This window comes from Lytechinus variegatus, chromosome 8 (assembly GCF_018143015.1).
Source record: "Lytechinus variegatus isolate NC3 chromosome 8, Lvar_3.0, whole genome shotgun sequence".
Lineage (NCBI taxonomy): Eukaryota > Metazoa > Echinodermata > Echinoidea > Temnopleuroida > Toxopneustidae > Lytechinus > Lytechinus variegatus.
The window spans coordinates 23,489,669-23,515,199 of record NC_054747.1 but is presented as its reverse complement, the minus strand read 5'-3'; the positions used below and the strand labels follow the sequence as shown (position 1 = coordinate 23,515,199).

The following is a 25,531-nucleotide window of genomic DNA, read 5'->3' as shown; positions in this document are numbered from 1 at the left end:
AGGGGTAATCAGTAGAACTAGCAGTGAGTACCCAGGGATATTGATAAGTTAAATGGATAATTTTGATAAAGAAACACTGCGATCAATGCATGGCATGGAGTACGCAGTGGTAGACCAATCTCTCTGGGATATTGGCGAATGAATACATCACAATAATTGCGCAACACGCGCACATGCTTTAAATGTATGTAATGAACCAACTAGGCAGTTGACAATTTTCCTTCGACTTTGTAGGTTTAATGTGATGTATCCTGATAGCACGTTGGAGATCACAAGTGTTCAAATAGATGATAGTGGATTGTATACGTGTATAGCCACAAGTAACAGCGGAGAGACCAGTTTATCAGCCAACCTCGTCGTCATAGGTATGTATCTATAGCCAATGATTTCTTTTCAGTTAAAGAGTAATGACACTACTACTAAAAATAATAAGTAATGATAATAATAATAAGGATGATTATGATAATACTTATTTACCCATGGTAAGCTCTTCAGCTCTGATGCACTGTTTTCCCAGCGGGCCTGGCATAACATAATGTTATTACCCCTCTGCATTCCACTATGATTGTCGAGCTCCCCACAAGATGGCTGAAGGTCCCATTTTAAAGTCTTTGATATGACTCAGCCAGGACTTGAACCCACCACCTCCACACATCACTTTTTGGAACATAATCTCTTCTCTTCTATATGAACTTTCCTCTCTTTGCTGGGGAAGTATCCATCATGTCCCGCAATTGCAAATTCAACAACTTACACAAACAAAATGGAACATAACAATAACCGCGTGTACAGTATCATTGTTCATTCATGCCATAATTATCATTCTTTAAACTTAGTATTCAACCAGTTTGATCCATTTTCATTCCTGCAATTTCCAGATACACCTGGGACGTCCGAGAGAACTGCACCCAGTACCAATGAGCTTCCTGGCTCCCCCTCGCAGCCTCTACGGGTCAATGTTACCAGATCGTCCATACAGGTCCAATGGACTGCTCCCGCAGCTAGTAGGGCGCCCTCTGTGACCGGGTATCAAGTGGAGTACTTCAGCCCTGAGCAGACGATAGGTGAGAGAGGGAAATGGGAAAAGATTGTAGTATGTAGATAATGATAATTAGACCTAGTAGGTTTTAACAAGTCTTCCTTACCCCCATAGAAGCCACAGAGAAATTTTGTTAACTTGGTAAATGGATATTGGTGTCATAAATCATGAGCTCATTTAAAAGGTATCACAAGCATTTTGGGTGTAGGTGATGCATATTTGAATTGCTAAATGGTAGAGATTTATTCAAACAAAAGAGATTCTTAGAAACTTTGTACGATGTATGTGGCTGATGTTTTTATTTTATATGAAATGATAATTACAAGATCATGAGATTATGAATGTTATTTATGTGACTCATGTTCTCCTATTTTATAGAAGGGAGAAAATGTTGGGATTTTTTGGTGGTGATGATTGTTGGCTGTTGTGGGGAAACGGATGTTGTTGAGTAATTATTATGAATATTTTGATGACTTCTTGACAGGTTGGGTGGTAGCTGGAACAGGCATCCAAGGAGAGACATACAACATCAACCATCTTGTCCCTTCATCCTCTTATCTGATGATCGTTCGAGCAATTAATTCTAATGGTATAGGTCCACCTAGTCCAGTTTCTGAGACCATCGCCACTACTGGTATGTAATCAGTATCTCCTATCCGGGCCATGATTCATTGATCAAGTGTTAAAAGTTGTAGTGATATTTCTAGTTTTTAGCAGTCATAGTATGAATTTCTTCTACATTTAATCATTTACCTGTGTTGGTTACCGTTGATCAATTTGGCTACATATATAACGGTACACAGCTTATGATGTTCTTTTTCGAAATGTCAAAATTCATTTCGGGTGACTTATTTTTGGCTAGGGGGTGACAGATGATCACTGTGCTTTGTTATTATAATGATTGTCATCGTTGTTATTGTTATCATTTATTCCTATCATTAAATCTTTCTGACATTTTCAGATGAGACATCAAATCCCGGACCTTCTAGAGAGTGCCTGGTGGATAAATCTTCTATCTCTGTTGAGATCACAACAATTATTGCTCTAAGTTCAACCGCCATCAAAGTCTCGTGGGAAGTCCATGTAAGTATACAAAAAAATCCTTTTAAAACAAACTCATCATTGTCCTGCTTGCATTTTTAAAAAGTAGTTGTAGAATTCGCTTCCCTTCATTGTTCAAGAATATCATTGTTGTGTAGGTGGCATTTGCTTTAAATTTTAGAAAGTTGTTTCTTGTAGGATGTATGTTTGGATATTATAAATTTATTATGAGCTATACACATTTTTGTGTCTTTCACATATGAATGTCTCTGGTGATTATGTTATTCTGGATAAAAGTTGTTCTGGATAAAAACCCACCTTATTATATATAAACGTAAAATAACAATAATGCCCCCAGACAGATGGGTTGATTTTGTTCTAATGTCTATCGTTCAATTGTCCTTTTTTTAAAACATGATTAGGCCCCTACAAATGACGACCTGATAGATGGGTATCAAGTCCGGTACCTCCTGTCCGACGGAGCCAGCCGGACTCACTTTCAGACGGTAGTTGGGATGATGTCAACCATCCTCACAGGATTGGATCCCAATGTCGACTACACTGTGTCTGTAAGACCACAGATATGTAACAGCAAGGGACAGGAGTCACCTTCGGTCGCTGCGAGGACTATGAGTGAAGGTAAGACTGTGAGTCACCAGTCATTCTGATGGCTTGGGTTGTATCCCACCGCTGCCACCATTACATTTCAATCACAATAGTTATGTAATTGGTAAATGGTGGTGACTTTTTTACCTGATTGCTAAGAAAGCATGAATGCTTGTAAGCAAGCAAGCAGAGGACCAGTGGCTGAAAGTCCTCTCTGAGGGACCTGGTAATGAGGATTAATTCCTTACCAAAGGGCACTAGCGCACCAAGGGGGAATCAAACCCAGGTCACCGGAAACCGAAACCCCCACTCTACCGACTAAGCTATCGCACCTCCTAACTGAACCTAGCTGATTAGGTAACTGATAATCTCATCACGCCATTAGTAAGGGATAATTTCCCAATTGTTGCATAAACATTATGGAGTACCCCACCACAAGAGGGTCATATAGAACATGCACTTGGGCAGATCTTTGGTGTTCACACAGTGCACAACGTACAGTCTGAATAAGGGAGACTAATACTTTGGCTGCTACTTATTTGACATGTCTTCACTCTAGATTGTTAAAAGTGTAAAATATTTGTCTGTGCTTGCTGCATCATTGCAGAGTGATAAAGAGTGATAAAGTAATAAGCACTATGCAAGCAAGAATGATTATTATCGTTATTACTTTTCTTCTGCATAGGTTCTGGTCCACTTTGTATCCACGGCGACAATCAAATCTTACAAAACAAACTTGACGGAAGTAATGTTCACATTGTTGGAACCGAGACGGTTGGATCAAATGCCATACAAGTCAAGTGGGAAGTAAGTCGTTTTGGTTTCAATTTCAGTAAAAGCTTTCACATACAGCTTCAGAATTAACTTTACACCATAACATATGGGAGATACGTAGGAAAGTGGTCTCATAATTATATTCCTACCTGTAGTAAATTTGTATTGAATACCTACTTTTCTGTGCAGTGTGGTCATTTGATTATGAGAAACAGCCTTTTTTTCATTATTGTACATCATATTTATATCTTTATTCTGGCTGCACGATATTGATATTGTTATTAATAATAATGTCTGATTGAATCTGTTGATTAGGGAATAATACAATTGTTTTAAGGGTTTAGGTTCATCCAATTTATATCTTAAGCTCTTTATCAATAACCAGACAGTCACTATCAATATTAAAATTAAGAAAGAATTAATATAACCCATTACTTGTTGTTTGACAGATGGCACGGAATGCAGTGGCTTACGTCGAAGGATTTCACATCAAATACCGCTCTTCTAGTTCTTCATCGACAAATTACTCGGTGGAGACGATCACTGGTCCAGCTAGAACGTTTGTACTCAATGGTTTATCCTCGTGGAAAGAGTATTCAATCAGTGTACAGCCTTTCAGTGGGCTTTACTGTGGCGCAGAAGGACATCAAATAAAGAGCTGGACTGCCGCTGATAGTGAGTGCATATTATCTGCAGGAAATTTCCATAGGGTCACATCTTGTACAGTGTCTCATTTATTGAGAGACACAATACAGACACTTTATTCTAAATGGAAGAAATTTGCAGGAAGAGTATGGTTAGAGAGAGAAGAATGTACTGAAAAAAATTGATACCATACCATGTACAGTATGCAAAGCTATTCCTGAATAAAACACGTTTGACTTCAGCTAATCATTGCACACTTAAGATTTGCAACACATGTACACAACAGAATCCGTATTTAAATATGCAAATCTGCAACTTTTCACTTTCACGAAGTGAATTTCTTTATAATTAATGTTGATGTCATATCAATGATGGTATCATGAAAGGTAATAAATGTGTTTTGGTGTCAAATCAAGGTTGGTCATATAATTTTGTAGAATTGCCCTTGGTAGATAATGTATCCTGGCTATTGCAGTTTGACAACTCTTAATAATTTTGCATGAATTTCACCGTAATGCGTGGATCTCATTTTCCCTCCCAAACAGGACCAAGAGGACCACCGAGGAACGTGAAAGCTCATAGCAACGGGACCACTGCGGTCCTGGTCCGATGGCAGGCCCCGGCTCGGGACCTAGTCCAGGGCTACATCGAAGGCTACTATATATCATGCAGGGGCAACCAGTCATCGCAGGCCAGGAACAGGACCATCCAAGGCAACACGACGTTGGTAGGACGGGTGGGCGGTCTTCAAGCGGGCAAGGTCTATAAGATTCAGGTTGCAGCGTTCACCGCAGCCGGAGCTGGTCCATCGAGTCCGGTTGTCCTCGCCACCGTAGCCACACCAGCCCCCAGTGAGTACAGCTCGTTGGCGCGTATTCCGAAATCGGGCTTAATTTGACACTGGACTAATGTTGTAGTTCAACTATGGATAGCCAGTTATGATGCAAAGTACTTGACAGTAAAGGGTTTATTTATGATCGCATTTATTACTCAGATCATTCATAACTATCTGAGAATTATAACTTAAATTCTGGTCTAATGTGTTGTTTAACTATGGATAGCTAATAGTGATACTATTTTCTTAATTGTAAAGGTTTGATTTATGACTCGCATTTATTTCTGAGATCAGTCAAAACTCTGAGAATTCTCGGCTAAATGCATAGTTTAACTATGGATAGCCAATTGTGATGCAAATACTTGACAGTAAAGGTTCGATTTATGATATCATTTATAACTATCTTGGAATGATGACTGAATTAGTTTTTTTCTGCATTCTGGCTTGATAAAAGATTCTGACAATAATATATCAACATTATTGTGCTGTTGACCCTTGCCAGTTGCTGTCATTATATTGATTGTTGCCAATTTGCAGTTGATGCCGCACCCGGACCAGGTGACCCCGAGACCATGGACGGGGAAACGACCAAGCCGTGGGTGTATGCAATCATCGCCACCATCGTCTTCATCATCGCTCTCGTACTCATCGCTTTCATTCTTAGGCGAAGGAGAATGAAGCATGCTGCAAACCTCACAAAAAGTAAGTAGATTGAAAAGTAAGTAGAAAAAAAGTAATTAGATTGAAAAATAAGTAAATAGAAAGATAAGAAGATTGAAAAGTAAGTCGATTGAAAAGTAAGTAGATTGAAAAGTAAGAAGATAGAAAAGTAAGTAGATAGAAAAGTAAGTAAATTGTAGATAGAAAATAATGTAAATTGAAAAGTAAGTAGATTGAAAAGTAAGTAGATTGAAAAGTAAGTAAATTGAAAAGTAAGTAAATTGAAAAGTAAGTAGGTAGAAAAGTAAGTAGATAGAAAAGTAAGTAGATAGAAAAGTAAGTAGATAGAAAAGTAAGTAGATAGAAAAGTAAGTAGATAGAAAAGTAAGTAGATAGAAAAGTAAGTAGATAGAAAAGTAAGTAGATAGAAAAGTAAGTAGATAGAAAAGTAAGTAGACAGAAAAGTAAGTAGATTTAGATAATATATAGATATCTTGTATTTCCAAATCAATTTAAAATATTTGAGAAAACAGTCACAAATCAATAGATCGTATGTGTACAATATTATGTTTAAAGACAGAGAAAACAGGAGGGTAAAAAAAATCCCTAAGAAATTAATTTAAAAGCTGATGATGATTATGTGGTTGGAAATGGTGTACATGTGAAAAGCCAAGGATGGATTAGATACAATACACCAATGTTATATTTGCCCATTTCAGTGTGCTTAACGTATATATTGATAATAATTTACAGTATATAATTATATATCACATATGTTGAAAAATATGAAGTTCACTTGCAGTAGGGGATCTTAGTAAAATGATGTCATTACATCAACATTTACACTGAAGGTTTATCATATCCATATATGTAATGTTAATTGTTTTTAAAGGATTTTGTAGTGCAATCATACGGATGAGCTAAGATTGATACTATGATGTGCACGTATGACACGGTATTGACACTGCAGTAAAACTTTGATGCATGGTTATATTCATTACTTGTTTCTTTATTTTTACTATATAGATCCTCTTGGGATTGAAGGGGCAACTCACATGTAAGTTAATCCATTCTTACACTTCTTTTCATAGCATTAGGCACTTATGATATTAGTATGATTAAATGATATGTTTGTAGATTCATGATATAATATCTTGTTTATGTTATATAATAAATTAAAATTATAATAATTAAAATATGGTGATTAATGATGATAATAATGATCACAATAGTAATGATATTGATAACACTAATAATTACAATAATAATAATGATAAAGTAAAATGATAATTATGATGATGATAGTCATAAGAATAATAATATTAGTGGTGATAACAACTACAATTGTGATAATAATCAATATCTTGATCTTCCTACTCAGGACAACTCTGACCAGTCAATACGATGGTCAACCGACCAGCAATGGTCATCCCAGCTGGCCTCCAGATCAGACCTGGCGCAGCAACAACTCCTCGGAGTGCCAATCGTCGAGTCTCCATGGTAACGGTTCCGCCACCGCTGCAGTGACCACCTTTGCCCCTCAGCACCCTAACGGCTCCTTGCGCAGTGTGCTGGGAAAGAACCAATATCTTCAGCCCCACCATAGCGGGGCTACCACTAGCCCAGCTTACTGGCTCTTAGAGGCTTACGGTGCGCTAACACTCTTACTAACATTCATCCCCACGTCTTAGTAATGCCACAATAAGCTGTGACCTTTCACCCGAAAACCCGAAATTAGTGCTCAAAGTAAAAGACATGTATTGAGCTTGGATAATCATATCCTGGGCTTTAGAATGATACATAAAATTGATACAACACAAAATTGATCAACACAAACTCATGCAAGTACTTGATTAAATGCAAAAAAATAATGTGGGAGTTCCCCAAAAATATGGTAAAAACAAGGTGTAGAGTTCTGTGTTGACTCAAGCAAGCTCTTGAATCTTGTCTTGTATCTCAAACTTAACAAATTGAGATATCGACAATAAGAAGAAATAATACTCTTTCGGATAAGATGATTTAATCAGTTTTTCTTTTTGAAGACCATGTTGTTTTGGCTTTTTACAGAGCGACTTGTTGGTTTTGGGGTGGCTGGTCACAAATCAATCTTCAGGCAACTTGTCAGAAGTCTGTGCCACGTCTTGTAACAGGAATGCCGCTATATGGGCGCTATGCGTCGTTTCATTGTAGCATTCTCTCATTTTCTGCTACTTTGTAAAGCCAAATGTGGGTTTGGTATGATGATGGTGATGATAATGATGATTAGGATGATGATGGTGATGATGACAATGATGATGATGATGGTGATTGGGATGATGGTGATGATGATAGTGATGATGGCGATGATGTTGATGATGGTGATTATGAGGATGATGATAATGATGATGATTATAATAGGTTCTGGTATAGCGCCTGCCTCTGGTGGGTGCCCATGGCACTTGCTTAAAAATATGAAATGTCTCACAAATTTCAATGTCTTTAAACAAAATAAACGCTGCTACGGGATTCCTGCAGGAAAGGCGCGACTCTTGACTTCTGACAAGATGCCTTCTACAGTAGTCTCTGCATAAGTCAGCTCAAATTTTTTCTAGACCTGGGGGTGTTTCACAAAGATTTAAGTACGACTTAGAGTCGCACTTATGTCTATTTGTCTATGTGTATTTGCGTGCGGTATAAAAGGAATGACCGCATTGGTCGGATCATGTGAAGAGGACGCGCACTACTGCGTATTGATCAATAAGATTGCGTGTTGCATATCTTGTACGCATTGGCAGTTAAGTGCGACTTAAGTCATACTTAAATCTTTGTGAAACACCCCCTGGTGGGTATTTCACAAGGAATTCAGTATGACTTCAAGTCATGCTCAAAGGTCAAGGTGCAAATGTTACTTTATAACGCTGAACATGGTTGACGTATACATGGTAGTGCGCGTCCTGTGTGCATTATCCAACCAATGCGGTGATGCGTTATATACCTCATGCAAATTTAAATTTAGGTGCGATTCTAAGTTGCACTTGACTCTTACTGAAACGCCTCCAGAATAAGCAAAACAGGTTAATCCATTGCCACTGGAACGGAGTCATCCCTGTGCAAAGTCAATAGGAATTACCAAATTTGGTAATCCAAGGGTTAATTACATATAAGTCAAACAGATTTACAAGATCCCAAGAGATTTGACTTACGCAGAGCCACCTTTATTTCATATGGGAGGGTTTTGTCTGATAAGGACAAGACTATTAATCTTCACTCCTTATCCTATTTCATTTTGCCATCCTTTTCCAAGAAAAAGTCAAATTATAATTGCTAATTTCCCAAATTGTCATGTGTATTGCTGAATTTGTTTTCCCAAAGAAAAAGATGACTCTACATAATCATTATTGCCCTAGGAAAAAAAATTGTTAGAATTGGAGTGAATCCATGTCTTTCACACATTCTCCAAGGGAGCATTATGAATAAAAGTTAAAGACCAAAACAGATTTTTTTTTTTCAGCGAGATAAGATTTATCCCATTTATTCAACAATAGATTTATGCATGATTATCTTGGTTGTATGTTAGTAATCTTGATATACAAAACAATGTCTTTTGAGCTGGGCAATAGTTTTGACTGTTGCCCTGCTAGATACAATCAGATATATATAACAAATATTGACTAGTCTTTTATTCGGGCAGTAGTAAAAAAAAAACACTACCCCTGAATGATCTTGATGATATTCCTCAACATTTGGTGTCGGTGAAAACAATAGGCCTTTGGTGATAAGACCGTGGGGGGGGGAATAGTTTTACTAATGCCCTCAAAAGAAGTCAATTTGCAATATTAATAGCATATGCTGAAAACAATGTGTGGCAAATTTAAGAATGTGATGTTTAGTGTGTTGGATTTCTAATATGAGATGGATTGATGTTTGTAACAAGCATGGGGAATGATTGTGTGCAATTTATGTTTTATATTTAGTATTATTATTATTCGTGTTCTATTTTTAATATTATTACCATGCTCACAAACATCACAAGCCACCAAAAAAATAATAAAAATGGGAAAAAAATGAAGCAAGCCAGCTTCTTAATACTAGAGGATGCGGATTCCTTCTATGCATTTTGTGATAAAGCATTTAGTCAAGAAGTACAAGCACTGTTTTATTCTATTTTAATTTGTAGTTTAAAGGAGATCATGAAAATGAATGTCTTTGAGTACCATAAAGCTCCTCAACTGTGCTTCTTGTTGGAGTGTAATCATATTCTAAATTCTGTTCAGTTAGATTTATTCGCAACATCCTTTATTTCATGATAAATTCATTGGCGATTCTCTTCCGAAACATGACCTTAAAAGCAAGATTAGATTCATTCTTCTTCATAAACATCAGATTTCACTGATGCAACATTAGTCTTTCCTTTTGTACTGTCAGCATATATCTTAAAGTCGCCCTTCCCACAATGCATTCTGTCAAATTTCTCTTATCGCATTACATTCCATATCTGTAACATACATCATACTACATGTATTACTCCTATGTATGTAACACAAATCTTATATAATATTTATGTTACATTCCATGTACAGCATATCATGTAGTACATATCATTTATTACATACCATGTAGTATTACATACGATACCATATATTACATACCATATTTATCACCTAAACAAAATACTATCATATCTTACAGCATTTATGTGCAAAAGCATGTCCTTAAACTTAGACGCAATTGACTGCATATATACTCTGTTACTAATAACAAAATGCAACTGAATTTGGCTTGCTCAACTAAGTAAATATTGGCATCACTAATATGCTCACTTCTACTGCTTAAATTTCCCCCATATGCATTGAATCTAAACAAAATATTTATTATATACAATAAACCCCCTTCCACTTATTGTGCAGTTTAATGTTCATCCGAAATTAAAGGCTACTCCAACTATTCAGTAATTTGTTTTTTTTGGGCCTAAGTTGTATTAGAATTTCAGCCATAAATGTACACATAGAGATAACACAGCTTTCATGAGGTGAAATTAATCATCTTAAGTTCCTCAAATTGGCAGCATTCATTTTTTTGTTCACACTTTGAAAAGATAAAATATAGATACATGTGTCAAAATTATTTATACATGTAGATTAGTAGATTTACTGAAAAACTTTAAATTGGCATCGTCTATGTAGAATTCTGTCTGTAATATCAATGGGATTTATTTTGTTAGAACAGATACTTGATAGTGTGGGGCTATTGAATCACTGAAGAGAGGAATTTCAATAATAGATGCAAATTTGCCTTCACTTTTTCTGGGAGGAGTATGTACCCATTCTAAAACACAAATGCTTAAATTCTACAGTTTTTCCCCTCAATGAATTGTTTTTCTTGCTATCTAGTTAGATGATTTTTTTATGTTATGTGGAATATATTTGTTTGTTTTTCCCGTACAGAATCAAAAGAGCAAATGCAAGCAAACAAGGGAGAAAAAGGAGATATCGGTACACATAAAAGCAACCATTACAACAGGTAATTCACATAGTTATTCTAATCCCAATTGGTTATTTATATTTTGCTTTCATATTTATGATTTCCAATGTATTTTTCTTAATCTAAATTTATGGAGTCGAAAAATTTGCATATTCTAATGAGGTGATAGCAATTAATTGCTAATTTGAAAGAACAATTCTGATTGGTTCCTAGTCAGTCTACTGAGCAACATATGCATGCAACTATGATCTTGATTGGTCATTTCATTTAGCGATTAATCGCTAACCTTTGTGTTGCGGGACCCAGAATATGTAAAACATGGACATCTTTGTTGTTATAATTTACAAAGTGGAACATATTTCTGTGGCCCCAAGAATCAATTGTACGAGTATGTGTTTATGATTTCATTATATTTTATGAGTGACTTATGTTGCCCATTTCATTCCTTATTTTGTTGCAGCAACAACGTTCCTGTTTATGCGGTTGTCGACAATGAATCCGACGACGATGACGAGAGTCCTTCCTGCCCGCACATGGCCCACACCCTCCCTCTTAATCAATGCAATCATATGCTACCGGAACACTGCCAGTCGCTGCCACCTCATATGACAGAACCGTATGCGTCGACTACGCTTGTATTACCTCCAAATGTAAGTCACCCCTCTTTCGTATTCTTGCATTATGTGTTGTGTCATTCTCATTATCTCATTCCAAGTGGCTGTTTCAGATCACTCTTTGTAAGTTCTAATTGACTTCACGAACTGGTGATCATTTCTTGCAGTAGATGGTATTCACCAAATTTTCATTGATGTTGATTTAGCGCCTAAGAAAGGAACGCCAGTTGTTCGTTAAGTCGCTTGTAACTTATGAAATTTCTTTATGAAGCACCCGCCAGGGGCCAATTACACAAAGACTTCTGACCGTTGTAACTGCCATTATTGTAGCTACTATGGGAACCTTGATTGTGATTGGCTGATGAGCCATGTTAGCTGCCATAGTAAGAGAGTTATAAGTTGTAACTCTTTGTAAAACCAGGCCCATGAAGTAACTACTTGTATTAATGGAAGAGAGGGTGTTTCAGGTATGGGTTACTGAATTTTTGGTTCACTGCTGCCATCCCATCACCTTCACCACCATTCTCAATTATGATAGAGAAAAGAATATTCAGAATAATAATAATAATAGAGGGTATTTATATTGCACACATGTCCAACTTGTTACATGTAGGTGCTGGAGGCGTTCCTATATTACCCGGCACAGCTTTTTAAGGAATTACTTCCTACTGGTACTCATTTACCTCACCTGGGTTGAGTGCAGCACATTGTGGAAGAATTTCTTGCTGAAGGAAATAACGCCATGGCTGGGATTCGAACCAGCGACCCTCTGTTTCAAAGTCAGAAGACTAATCCACTGGGCCACAACGCTCCACATATAGAATAGCATATTTGAACAGAGTCCAGTATTGTATCCTGAACATGAAATGTCGATTTTATTTTCTTATTCTTACTCTGTATCCTTTATTGACTCACAGATCAGAGAATACATAGCCCAAAGGCAAAACTGCAGTGATACCAGCTCTGGATCAGCGTCCGGATCCATCACTTACCCCTTACCAGCTAGTCAACATAAAGGTAGAAAGAAATCAGGCAAGAAGGCCAGACCAGGGGAAGACGGTGGACCTCCATTGCCCCCACAAAGAGGTAAGATGAGGTTTACAATTAGTTTTGGAGGGTATACACGTAGAATGGGTGAAGGCACACTTAGGGATAATTTTTGTGCCTGTCCATCCACTACACTGATTGAGAGAATCATTAATATATCTGGGCTGAATGCTCCACAATCCAATTGAATGTGAATTGAATATGATTGATACTATTTTTTTTAAATTGAGGTGTTTTGAAGATCAATCCAGGGGATAATTTTTGCGCCTGTCCATCCGTCCACTACTGCTACATATACATTAATCCGCTCAGGGGGAGGGGGGCGTTTCATAAAGCTGTTTGTAAGTTAAGAGTGACTTTAAGAATGACTGATGATCCTTTCTTGTGGTGAATGATATTAACCATTAAATGTTCATTGGTGATTATTTAGAATGGTTCACCAGTAGTTCTTAAAGTTGCTCTTAAGTTACAAACAGCTTTATGAAACACCCAGCAGGATGCTCCAAGTTTTCAATCAAAGTTGGTGTAAAACTGATCGTAAATATTTAATCAATTAGATGTTTTTGAAGGTTGCCAGAAGGTCAAATGTCACCATCCAAGATTAGATTCGAGGGACATGAGGTAAAAGGTCAAAATTCATAGAGGTTAATTGTACCTCTAAAAATGTCTTGTTCTTGTGATAGCAAAGAATATGACAAGGTGCCTTCTCATCTAAGATCAAGACTTTGGTTGCTGTCGGGAAACGGTCAGTTCTGATAAGAAGTAAAGGATATTTTTCTTTTAAGGTTAACTATTCTCATTCTTTCTGTTCATTTGCAGAAGGCTCACACCTCTGTGTTGAATGTCAAAGTGGTTTGAGCGATTCTGGAGCTAGTTCACAAGGTTTGTAAAATATTGTATTTTTCTTTTAATTTGTCTTTTAAAGATAAATTCCAGTGTTGGTAACGATCTCAAAATGACTTTTGATAGAATCTAATATAATGACCACCCAAGTGTCTGTTTGTATGAATAAGAAATATGTGCCAAAGGATTCTGGAAGAAATTGTGTAATTGCTGAGAAATAAGCAAAATAAGCGCGGATTCTGTCACTTCCGTCGGGTCTTTATTCCAGCAATATTAATACATTGTCCCACGTGTTCCTATCTGTGTTGGTGATCTTCAGTGTGAACATTTTTCAGCGTAGATTTCAAGATTTCACAAAGTTCAGTTTATGTAACTGTACCAGATCTAGATCCTCAATGATATTCTGACAATTAAGCCTGGTTTTACAGACTTTATCATGAAATCAGTGTTTACTGCAACTACTGTTATTTCTCTTTAATGTATTCAAAGTTTAGGTCTGACACGCACATACCAAACATTGCATAATTTGGGAAGTGATATTGATCTGATCTGTTTTGGGTTTGTTAAAGATCATAGGGGTCAATAACTTAATATATACTGTTTTTGCAGTGAATGAACCCAATTGAGGGATCAACTTCAAACTTGGTCTAAATGACAATTGGTCTGATAAGTTTAGGGGTATAAGGGTCAAAAGTCACAGATGTCATATTACATGATGATGACTTGTTACTTGTTATTTATGAAACTGTTTGATGCATATTTTCAATTGTTAGTGTGGACATCATAAGGGTATTATTTATCATCATTCTCATACAGGAAGCAGAAGAAAGGTCAAGACACGCACGGGAGTGGGTAGCAAGTACCCAGCATGCAATTGGACAGAGTTCCTCCCTCCCCCTCCAGAGGAGCCTCCGATGGGATCGCAGGACTCGGTAGGCAAGATCAAGTCGCCGCCTCCCTGTAACAGTCAGGCTTCGCATCCTCCGATCCACACTCATCCGACGTTCGTACCCATCCAGCCAGCGATGATAGGGGGGCACCATCCACACCACGCCCCGGCGTTACCCATGAGACAGCACCCGCAGTATCCGGTGTACCCTTACACGCACCCCCATCCGCAGTCCAACGGGCTTCCACACACCCTCCCCGTGGTCTCCAGGGGGGATGAGCAGCAGACCACCACCCTTCCTATCCATCGACCGATGGGGCTGGTCAACGGACAGATGTACCCGATGCCGACGGGCGGCATGTCCGGAGGGGGGCAACCCCTCGCCCCTCATCAGGTGTTCGACGATCCGAGACACGAACAGCTTGGGAGGGAACTGCTAGAGTTCAACGACGATTTGATGTCGCAGAGTGAAGCGATGTCGGATAACGAAGAAGCTTTACCAATGCTACCAAGAATAGCTCCTGATGCAGGTGCGTCATCAACCCCGTTCCATCACTAACTCTAGCAGTAATCGCTCATTTCAGTAACTTATTTAATTTTTTAAGAAAATGCTTCCACATATTGTAAAAAATTGAAGTTATTAAGATGTATAGATAACGTATTAGAGTTTCTTTGACACCATTTTCGTACCAACTCCTTGGAACTGTCATTGAAACATAGAGATGTATAGATTATCTAGAGTGCGGGGTCCCCATAGGCGCGCGTACTTAACGTCTGTGATCGCGTGGAGCGGGGTCGGCCATTGCTCGATAGGTCTAGATTAGCAAAAGTACCCGGATGTACACATAGCTCGTACGTGTAAACGCTGGAAAAGGAATGCCGTCTCCGGCCTTTTTTCTTGAAGAAAAGAATCCAACCTCATTACAATCGAAAATATTAATGACAAATTGCATTTCAATTAACTATTAGTGTGATTACATGTGGATTAGGCTCCGGGATTAGGCTGTGAATTTGGCATTTATACCTGACTTCTCTGGATGAAATTCTCTATTTTGATTATGATTTTTTGCGTTTACCTCTCTGCTGTTTATATGCCTATTTCCCGGCGGGGCCTATTTTAGATAATGATAGATGACAATGTGTATTTATATCAGATAAAAATGAAAATATACAACGTACATTAATGGAAAGATTGAAAATTAATTCAAAAGACAGTGAATTAGCCCATCTTCTGTGGATTTCCCGACCTTGAACTGCATCGTCATTTTCAGTCACATTTCCTCCATTCACGTTCTTTGATCATGTTGATTCCATGTTCTCTTGACCAATTTGTTTAAATTGGATATGATTTTGTAATGTCCACGTAGGCCTACCTGTATGTACCTTGCTGTAATTTTCTTTGAAATATATCATTTTTTAATGTACACTGATTTATATAACTTATATAGCGGTTTTGATCTTTGATTACTGGATGCAGGGCATTTCATTATTGTACTTGGTAAGCATGAGTGTTGAAACTTGTGCTATTGGTGCGATGCATGTGTAGGCCTACGTGATGAATTTTCCCATAGGAACTAATAAATTCCAAAACCTGTCGGCCTATATGGCACTGAAAATGAAATTTAAAATGTCGTGAATGACTTTTTACTGTTCCAACTTTTTGCTTTTTAATTTGCTTCACTTTAAGTTACTATTTTTTTTTTTCAAATTCGCTGTTTAGGGGGTGCATGGTGTAATTAAAGTGACATAAGCACCCAAGCAAATTCACTTTCACAATACTGATCGAGAAGAGTATAGAAGGGGCGCATTCGGACACCTGAAGTGAAAATGAACACTGTCCCACCAATTCCAAAACCATTCCACGCCCATATAATGATATCATAATTTTGTTCATCCATAGAAATAACAAACCTGAATAATCAAACTCAGGTCCATAGACTATAGCAATTGAAATCAAAAGAAGAAAACTAGAAAATCAAATTCAGTATATACTTTTAAAATGACAAATAAAACTGAATATGCAAAATGCGTATTTATCTGTTTAGTGTACGTTTTGGAAATCTTTGCCATAAAGTTAATCGACACAGACACAGTTAATTAACACAATAATTTCATGAAAAGGAATATACAGCTGAGATTATAAATTAGGATGATCACTGAACAGCGGAATTTGTAAAATCGTATTCCAAGTATTTGTAAGTTTTATTGTCAATATTATTGTTTAATAGGTATGGTGTTGTATTCACAGTTTTGCAGCCGCTTTTATATGATAAGTTTATTAAGTTTGCAATTATCTCTTTCATGTCTGACATTGTTATAAATTGGTTTTATACACTCAGTTTTAGTAATAATATTCTTTAATTGTAGTAAAAATACGAATTATCATATCCTCCTGAACCGCCCCTTTTCTTCCCCTATATTTCTCCTTTTCCTTCTTCCTCTACTTATACTACTAGTATTCTGTCCTTGAATTGTTCATATAATATTGGTCCATTGGAATCATCATAGGATCACAAACACCAGCTATAGTATCAACAGAATATTTCAGCTGAATTGCTATATCAGCATAGTGAGCCGGGTTGAATCAAGTCCGACTTTCGAGAAAATCAAAATGAATTGTTTTATGTTGCACATTTTAATTTGTTTACTCTCCGAAATTTGGAAATGTTTGCAAGTCAATAGTACACTGTAAACATCCTCCCCCCCATTTAGGCCTCCTGTACATTGCAAAATATTGTGCGACTACATGGATGCGCGCATTTGATATGCAAATTTTGCTGTCAACGAACTTTTCTATATACATTTATCGCATGTAAGAAAGTACAAGTCATACGATCGATGGTTGCCTACATTGGAAATCTTAATCATCATTAACTGGACCAATGCGTAGATCATTTTTAAATATTATCAATAAAAAGTAATTTTATGATACTCACGAGTTATTGCGATGTTGGTTACATCGACGTTTAAGCCAACGGGGTTCAAAGGGAGTTCGGCCCTATTCTAAATTTCTATAAATGATTTTTATATATTGTGTAGATATATATAGAAAACAACAATTATCAAGTGAAGAAATAAATTATCAGCAATCAGCATCATAGTAATTAGGAAATTATACTTGAAAAAATACAGTCGTATTTTTTCGCGTCTCAGATGCATCAGTCACTGTGATAGGGCCTATGAAATGTTTGACGTACTTGAATACCAAATTATATTAAAACATATTAAATTTATTTGAGGAGCTAGAACGATATGCCTAGGCCTACATGTTATTTTCAAAATTCATCACTTCCAAATCATTAGAAAATAGAAGTCATATCATTATATCGAAATGTTATGACCCAACTAAAAAAATTATTGGGGATGTAGCCTATTGATCTTTGGCATACTAATGTAGGGTATGTGCCGGTTATGTGCTATAGATGGGCCTTTATAGGCATGCCTGTCTTCAGTTTTGTTCGATTTTTTTGTTCATTTGAACTTTAATCTAGTGCAATATTTACAATTTTGCTTTTCAATTTGCTTTCGCTCTCATATGTCATCATTTTGTTCCGGTTCTATGCTCATCCATGTACATGCCCCATAGGTACTGTACGCGCATGGCAGGCTGCGAAGACCTATCGAGTAATGGCGGCCGGTCTCCGCGAAATCACAGCGATTTGACGAAGTACGCCCTCTAGCGTTATTAAGTATATATCTCTATGCATTGAAATTACATAGTATGTACGCTGCATCTCCTGCTCAAGTTATATTCCCATAAAATGAATGTTGCTTTCTCCTTAATTCTCTGTAGATCTTATTTTATTCTACATTCTATCTGGTACATGTACTTGTATGTGTTTTAGTTGATCAATTTTAACAATTCACATATCCTTTTATAACTTGGGATGTACGTTTTTAGTCTCGATAAAAATATCAGAGTTCATATTAAGCGACTTGCAGTTGGTTCGGGGTGACAAGGTACAAAGCTGGTACAACCATAGTGTCTTACTTATTTCTGAAATTTCCTTGAAAATTGTTCATATCAACAACTTGTGGTTTGTATTTGATAAATAATTCATAGCGTTAGACCTCATGATGAGTTATCAAAGTGAAAACAGCTTGCAAGTCTTACAATCTGCCTTGATCAACATCTATTGAAGAAAGTATTCATAAACAGGTAATTTGTTACCAGTATAAGTCACAGGCAAGCAATTTAATTTTGGTTACAGGAGTTTGTTTCTTATTGCAATATTTTGATAGAATTTTATTTCATCTTTTTTTACTTGCCAGGTTTAGCAGACCAGTCTTCAAAATTAATACCAGACGATTTAGAAACAGATTTAGAAACATCTAGTAATTGTACAGGTAAGCTAGTAATGTGTTGAGGAATAAAAAGTGTAAAGTGAAGTTAAATGTTCTTAGCGTTTGTTACACTTTTGACGGACCAACTTACCTGTCCAAAATGAGACTAATCGTAGACCAAGTCATGATTTGACATCACTGTTATTCAGAACTGGAAAATCCTTTTTTTTCTAAATAAAAGGAAAGCTCACAATGCCATAATTTTTATTTAGCTATCTCTGTACTCATGATTTAAGGGTTTATGCATGGCCATGGTGAATGGATTGACCTCAAAGACACTAAGGGACGAGTAGTGCATTTTAAAATCGGTCACTTGACTCTTATTAATCCAATCCTATTTGGTGCTAGTGTCCTTTGGCAAGGCACTTCTGCATGCTTGTCAGTTTCCACCCAGGTGTTAAATGGGTACCCTGTAGGCTGTGAACATCAGTGTGATTACATTGGCATTGTTGCCTAGGCAGGGATGCTTCCCGGGGAGTGGAGAATGTGTAATTTATGTGTGGAACAGTGATGGATCTAATGAGTGGGGTAATGATAATAGCATGTATAGAGCCTAGAAATGCAAAGTAATAAGTGCTATATCAATGTTACTACTACCATTATCAAAATTTGTTTAACAGGGTCAATGATGGCATCGTGGGCATCGATGAACGGTAGCAGCACTGCCGGAAGCAATCGTAACAGCGGATCGAGCTGTAGCTCAGACGGCTCGTTTTGTGCTGAAACCGATTTCGCTGCAGCAGTAACAGCTGCCGCACAGAATGCAGGCATTCCAGTAGTAGGCTCTCCACCAGCAGAAAGCAAAAAAGGTAAGCAGAATATTTTACTTTCTTAATCCGTAGAGGAATCGTTTTCACAGTTATATATTAAATATTTGAATATGGTAAGAAAGAGAAAATTGGAGAGAAAAAGGGTGAGCAGAACGTGTATTGAATTGTTGACTGATGAATTTTGTAATTGTGAGCTGCCTACTCGAAACCAGTAATAAGTTGAGGACCAAAATTAATTCCATTATTTTAAAAGCACAGTCTAACTTTATTATCCCCTGTTGGGAAATTTGCCTTTCACTGGTGCATTACAAATACAAAATAATATTTACAAAGAAATGAAGTTTACAAATGAGATGACAAATATGAATAAATCAACAAGTCATCAGAAATAATAAACCAGGGGGGCGTTTCATCAAATCGGACAACTTTCCTGGATTCTGATTGGTTGAGAAGCACTGTTACTATAGTAACTGTCGGATAAAACAGGACTTGTCGGATAAAACGTCCGACAAGTCCTTTCATGAAACGCTCCCCTGATATAAACATAGGGTTTACATGGTCAATGTCTTGTAACAGTAATTATAGCTTGTCATATTTGTGACTTTACATTTTGGATTCCCTGCATAAAGACAAATAATGATTATTCTTTATTTTTATTTCTATTTTTTGTTTAGTTGGTAGAGATTTGGATGGAGGAGAGCACATAGGAAATGGCTCAGCAAAATTAGCAAGAAGAACAACGCCAAACAGTAGAAAAGGTAGGTAATCTTTCTGTCAATCATTTTTACGAGTTCATCTTTGAGTTGTTGGTTCTTCGGTCCTGTCTTCGTTAAGGAGAGAACGAAAGAACTGTTCTACGGATCAACCTCAAAATTGATCCAAGTGTGCCAATAGGAGTGACGATGGGCTCAGTAATCTATGTGGGCATCAAGGTCAAAGATAGTAGAGGTTGTGTTACTTGGTTTATGAATGCATGTGATGATCTAATAAGCTACTGAACACATGACAATACAAGAAGTGAAGGATGCAATACCTTTCTGTTCTGGCAAACTAAGGTGGAGGTATAATTTTGTGTCTGCAAGCAGTCAGAAATCTTTCTTGATATTACCTTTATTTTATTATGATAATGAATGAAATCTGTGATTACATTGGTTGAAAACAAATGACATGAAAACACAAATGAAATTTGATTAATTTCAGGTCCTACCGTCCCCACCTCACTATTCCCTCAGCCAACGCACCAACAACAACAACTAGCCAGGGTACCTACGTCAGAGTCCTACAACAACTACCACCAGCAACAAACCCAGCCCCAAGCCCCTTCACAACGAAGCCTACCGCCCCCACCTGCAAGCAGTGACGGCCAGCAACAGGATTCCGTCAACAAGAACAAGAGAAGGCCGCCGCAACACGACCTCTTTCTTCGCGACACAAACGACCTTGGCTTAACGGTTACTGCGAATCCCATGGCGTTTGCGCACGAAGAGGAGGAGGGCTTTCCCTCGTAGCCTACCCTCGTGAACCCTATAAAGACAATCGGCCACAGTATGGAAGTTGTGCTTTTTAGCAACACAGTTAAGAAGACTCATGCTTTAAAAACTGAAATGTGTTTGAAGAGATAAAAAGATGCAGATTTATATATTTTAATGACTTTAAAATTGCTGATGCTGTTAATGAGATCTTTCACTGTATGAGCTTTATTGTCGAGCATTTCTTCTTGATGAAACTGGAAACTCAGCAACTTGCCAGGAGAAGTTAAAGTTGGTAATCCTTTTGAAGACACCATGCAATGAAAGCCTAAGAATTTTCCTGCTGGAATGGACACCTAGGAACAGTCACTGATCTTCTTGTTGAAACTTAGTCTCGGCAATCTGCCAAGCAGACATAACTTCCAGAAGAATAAAATCTTAAGGATTCTCTTGAAGACATCATGGAATGAATCCGAAGAACTGTCACCAATCTTCTACCAGAATGGACCCCTAGGAACAGTCACTAATCTTCTTGTTGAAACTGGAGCCTCGGCAACTTGCCAAGGAGACATAACTGCCACGTTGGAAGAGTTAAATCTAGAGGATCTTGAAGTGAATCCAAAGAACTGTCAGCAATCTTTTACTGGAATGGACCCCTAGGAACAGTCACTGATCTTCTAGTTGAAACTGGAGTCTCGGCAACTTGCCAAGGAGACATAACTGCCAGAAGAATTAATTCTTAAGGATCATCTTCGAGACATCGTGGAATGGAAGCCGAAGAACTGTCATTGATCTTGAAGACTAGGAACAGTCACTAATCTTCCATTGGAACAGAAGCCTCTCTTGCTGGGTACTACAAGCTGTTTCTTTTTATATTAAACTATTAAAACATGATTAAGAAGATGCTAGAGAGATAAACATCTGTATATGAAATAGACATCAATATCGTATTGCTTGCCCATTAAGTTTAGTTCCTAAGCTGTTGAGTATTTTTTTATTAATGTTTTTAATACAGCTCAAGTGAGCCTCGTAAGCAATGGCATAAGGATTCATTGATATAGGATTTTGTTTTAGATATATTTCTTTGTTTAAAAGAGGAAATTATACCGATTTGTAAAATTGAATGGTCTCACATTTCGATGTCCATTTTGTATTATTTTATTTCAAGTTTCACACCTTGAGTGGTCCCTGGAGATAACCAAAGTAAGATTCTAATTGGTATTCACAGCCTGTACTAACTTGTGTTAATTTGGATATTATTTATTTTCAAAGAAGGACCGCGTTGTCAGAGAAATGAAATAGTATATCATAAAACACTTTGGAAATTTTGTTTTAACTTTTTAAAATACTCTGGTGGATAAAACCCACTCGTCCCAAAAGAATAGGTTATAAGTCTTCTGATAATTTTGAAGGATGTTTGTTTAGAAAGGATTAAACATTGCTGAAAGATCTTTCAAAATTCAATTTTTGGCCAAAATCAAACTTTCATGAAGAATTAAGTAATGATAAATGAGATGTTGACTTTTCAAAATTCAAGTTCATGAATCTTTTTTCATTGTTTTTAATGCATTTTTTAAAGTTAACACGTACAATTTGTCTTGCATTTAGTCCGTTTGCAACTGTCAACAAGAGAGAGATGAAAAATTTGCTCAACGTGACAAAATATAATAACTTTGGAGTTTTTGTCAAGTCGCTAAATATTGACGAAGATAAAAAGTTGTTAAAGTCACCACAAGATCAGATGTCAAAGCAGAGGTCAATAACCTTAATACGCCCAATCCAAAGTTATTTTAGAAAATCCAATCATCTCGTTGATAAATGAGGCAAGAGTTTAAGTGCTGAGATCTTTGGAACCTAAATTCAGCCCCCCCCCCCCCCATGCCATCCCCATCCCCCTTTTAAAAATCAAAGTAGTCTTTGTCTTTTAAGGGTTAATTATGCTAAATTAATGAACCAGAAATAGACCACAGTACTGGTGGCATAAACTAGAGCCCCAATATTAGACATAACGACTCATCGATATATGCCATTTTGAAATCAAAAGCTGTAAAAAAAATATATTGTTCTAAGGCCCTCGCACACCTTGATACTGGTCTAGACAATCCAATTTTGGAACAAATTGCATTTTGCTAATTTTTTAAAAAATAAAATGAAAAGTATCTCTTTATTTGAGGTTTAAATTTACTGTAAGAATACTATTAGGTTGATTTTGGATGATTGCAAGGCCTAATTAGTTTCAAGTCATAGCCAAGGCAATCGTACAATTGCTCTGACGTCTTAACGACTAGATATTCAATTTTATTATTCTAATAAGAATGGTAGCATTGTCACAGATTTGAATATAAGTATTTGTACGATGATTTAGAACTTAACATGGTGAGATATTGGCATTATAATTTACATTTTATTCCAAAATCGGGTTGCAGATGAATCATGAGGTGTGCGGTGGCCTTTGAACGATAGAAAACTCATAGCATGTAAAAGCTGCCAAATTCAATGAGGTTGCCTGTGTACAGTTGTGTATTGTAAGTAATTCTCTTCAAATATGCCAGGCTCACCTCCGTGTCATGTGGGGAATATGTGATCAATGTGTAAATATTTGTTAACGGTTAATGTAAATTTCCCTTTGTAAAACCTTATAAAGGAGGATTATATGTATATGTATATATATATATAAAAATATAAATATATATGTATACAAACATCTTTAAATATATATGAATATATTACTATCGCCTGTATTTTCTTGTGCTTTTCCAACGTTAATCTGTGTTGAGAGAAGAGTGAGGTTGTACTCTGTATTTGTGTTAACGAATCGTTTCATTAAGAGATTAGTACTGATTTTGTTTAATAAGCAGAGCGTATATTTTCGTAATATTAATGCGTCTTGTCACCTTTTCAAGGGTGGTATTTTTAGGGGTAGTACATTCATTCTCCCAACCTTTGTTACCATGGAAACGTGTTAATTTCAATTTTAATATTGTCATATGATCTTGAAATTAAGAGAAAAACAACGAAAAATACTCAAGCCTTTGCAGCAATTCATTGATCGAACTTTTGTGGGTCTGAGTCACAAGCCAGTTACTAGACTTTTTTTTTGAAAATAATATGAATCAAAACATACCTGATGTGTATTGCATGTTGGGATAATTGATTCTTATTACTACTGGAGAGAAGAAAAGGCATATAATGGTTACACCTAATAAAGTGTTTATTTTTATAGTACATGTGGAAGAAAAACAATGTAATAATGATTACTCGTTGATTTAGTAATGACAGATTTTCATGTAATTTATACACAGCCATTTTGCAGATGAAAAAAATGTTAGTTGATATAAAGATTTGCACGGTAAGTTATTTCATTCAACACCCCTGAATCAAGTGATAGGTCTTCCAAATTCACTGCTTAAAGTGTGTGATAAATGAATGCAGCAAACTTCACTTCACATTCTAACACAGTCACAGTCCCACATGCTCCTATTCATGTATTTCATTTTTTTACATCCCACACGGAAGATACCAGCCCTGATCATTTAAGCTGCGAGCTTCATTTATATAAGACAATACCAATTTTGAATGAATATTTTTGCCACTGAACGTTTGAGATAGCAATTGTATTTATTAAGGCTCTATTTGACTCTAAGTCCTGATCATTTCAACTGACATTTTCCACTCATAAGACAATTAAAATTTTGAATAGAAAAAATCACCAAATGTTTTAGATACCAACTTTTTTTTATCATGGATTTTTTTTATGCCAGTCCTGGTTATTTCAACTGAGGACTTCCACTCTTACAAGATCAAATTGAATGAAATATTCTTTCACTAAACATTTTAAATACTACCAGTGGTTACTAATGTATTTTTATAGAGTTTCTTATGTCTAATAAACTGAATGTCAATGGAACGATTTCAGTGAAGTACTTGGCTTTGATTAGCCTGTAACCTAGGCAGGGGTATGCATCTGTTGTCTTTGCTGTATCGAGTCTGTTGCGCACCTTCACCCCTTCCGTCTTGCTTTAATCATTTTCTTTTTTTAACTACGATCTTTGGTGGCAGGCTTTTGTTGGAAAAGTCTGCTTGAAATCTTAGTTGATAAAAAGAAAACACCGAAAGTGAGGCAGTAGCTCGTGCAAGCTAATTGTAATTTCACAACATCAGATGCATCGCCAGGCCTGGCATCGCTAACGATTGGTGTAACAGCAAGGACTTAGATGCAACCTCCATCTAGATTAAAGGTTAGGTTTTGATTAGTAAAGCAGCACTGGCTTCCGACTGTTGATATCGTCAGTGTTGACAAGCTTCATGAAAGCTGCTAGAAATCTGGTATACATCAAAGTTATGGACTTGGTTCAACGACTCTTTTTTTTTGGTCAGTCCTCTGAGTGACCAATACAGCTGAAGTCAAAATTTTGCATACACCTAGGCAATTCCATACAAGTTGTCCATCAGCCAAAATGTTCATAACAATATTTATTGTATTATAACAAATTTG

At 36.8% G+C, this 25,531-nt stretch overlaps 1 protein-coding gene across 1 annotated transcript in view; it reads left to right on the top strand.

The window, feature by feature from the left end:
- Window positions 1-21,638, top strand: part of LOC121419566 (roundabout homolog 1-like) — a 53,773-nt gene extending 32,135 nt beyond the window's left edge. The window contains exons 12-31 of the mRNA XM_041614019.1: window positions 235-365; window positions 879-1,064; window positions 1,524-1,673; window positions 2,001-2,122; window positions 2,503-2,719; window positions 3,372-3,493; window positions 3,910-4,135; window positions 4,651-4,956; window positions 5,478-5,642; window positions 6,627-6,657; window positions 6,982-7,250; window positions 11,024-11,099; window positions 11,521-11,710; window positions 12,592-12,760; window positions 13,541-13,603; window positions 14,381-14,983; window positions 18,726-18,800; window positions 19,418-19,606; window positions 20,242-20,325; window positions 20,768-21,638. Coding sequence (XP_041469953.1) covers window positions 235-365; window positions 879-1,064; window positions 1,524-1,673; window positions 2,001-2,122; window positions 2,503-2,719; window positions 3,372-3,493; window positions 3,910-4,135; window positions 4,651-4,956; window positions 5,478-5,642; window positions 6,627-6,657; window positions 6,982-7,250; window positions 11,024-11,099; window positions 11,521-11,710; window positions 12,592-12,760; window positions 13,541-13,603; window positions 14,381-14,983; window positions 18,726-18,800; window positions 19,418-19,606; window positions 20,242-20,325; window positions 20,768-21,075 — 3,682 coding nt within the window. The 3' untranslated portion in view covers window positions 21,076-21,638. The remainder of the gene's footprint in view (window positions 1-234; window positions 366-878; window positions 1,065-1,523; window positions 1,674-2,000; window positions 2,123-2,502; window positions 2,720-3,371; window positions 3,494-3,909; window positions 4,136-4,650; window positions 4,957-5,477; window positions 5,643-6,626; window positions 6,658-6,981; window positions 7,251-11,023; window positions 11,100-11,520; window positions 11,711-12,591; window positions 12,761-13,540; window positions 13,604-14,380; window positions 14,984-18,725; window positions 18,801-19,417; window positions 19,607-20,241; window positions 20,326-20,767) is intronic.
- The last annotated feature ends 3,893 nt before the right edge of the window (window positions 21,639-25,531 follow it).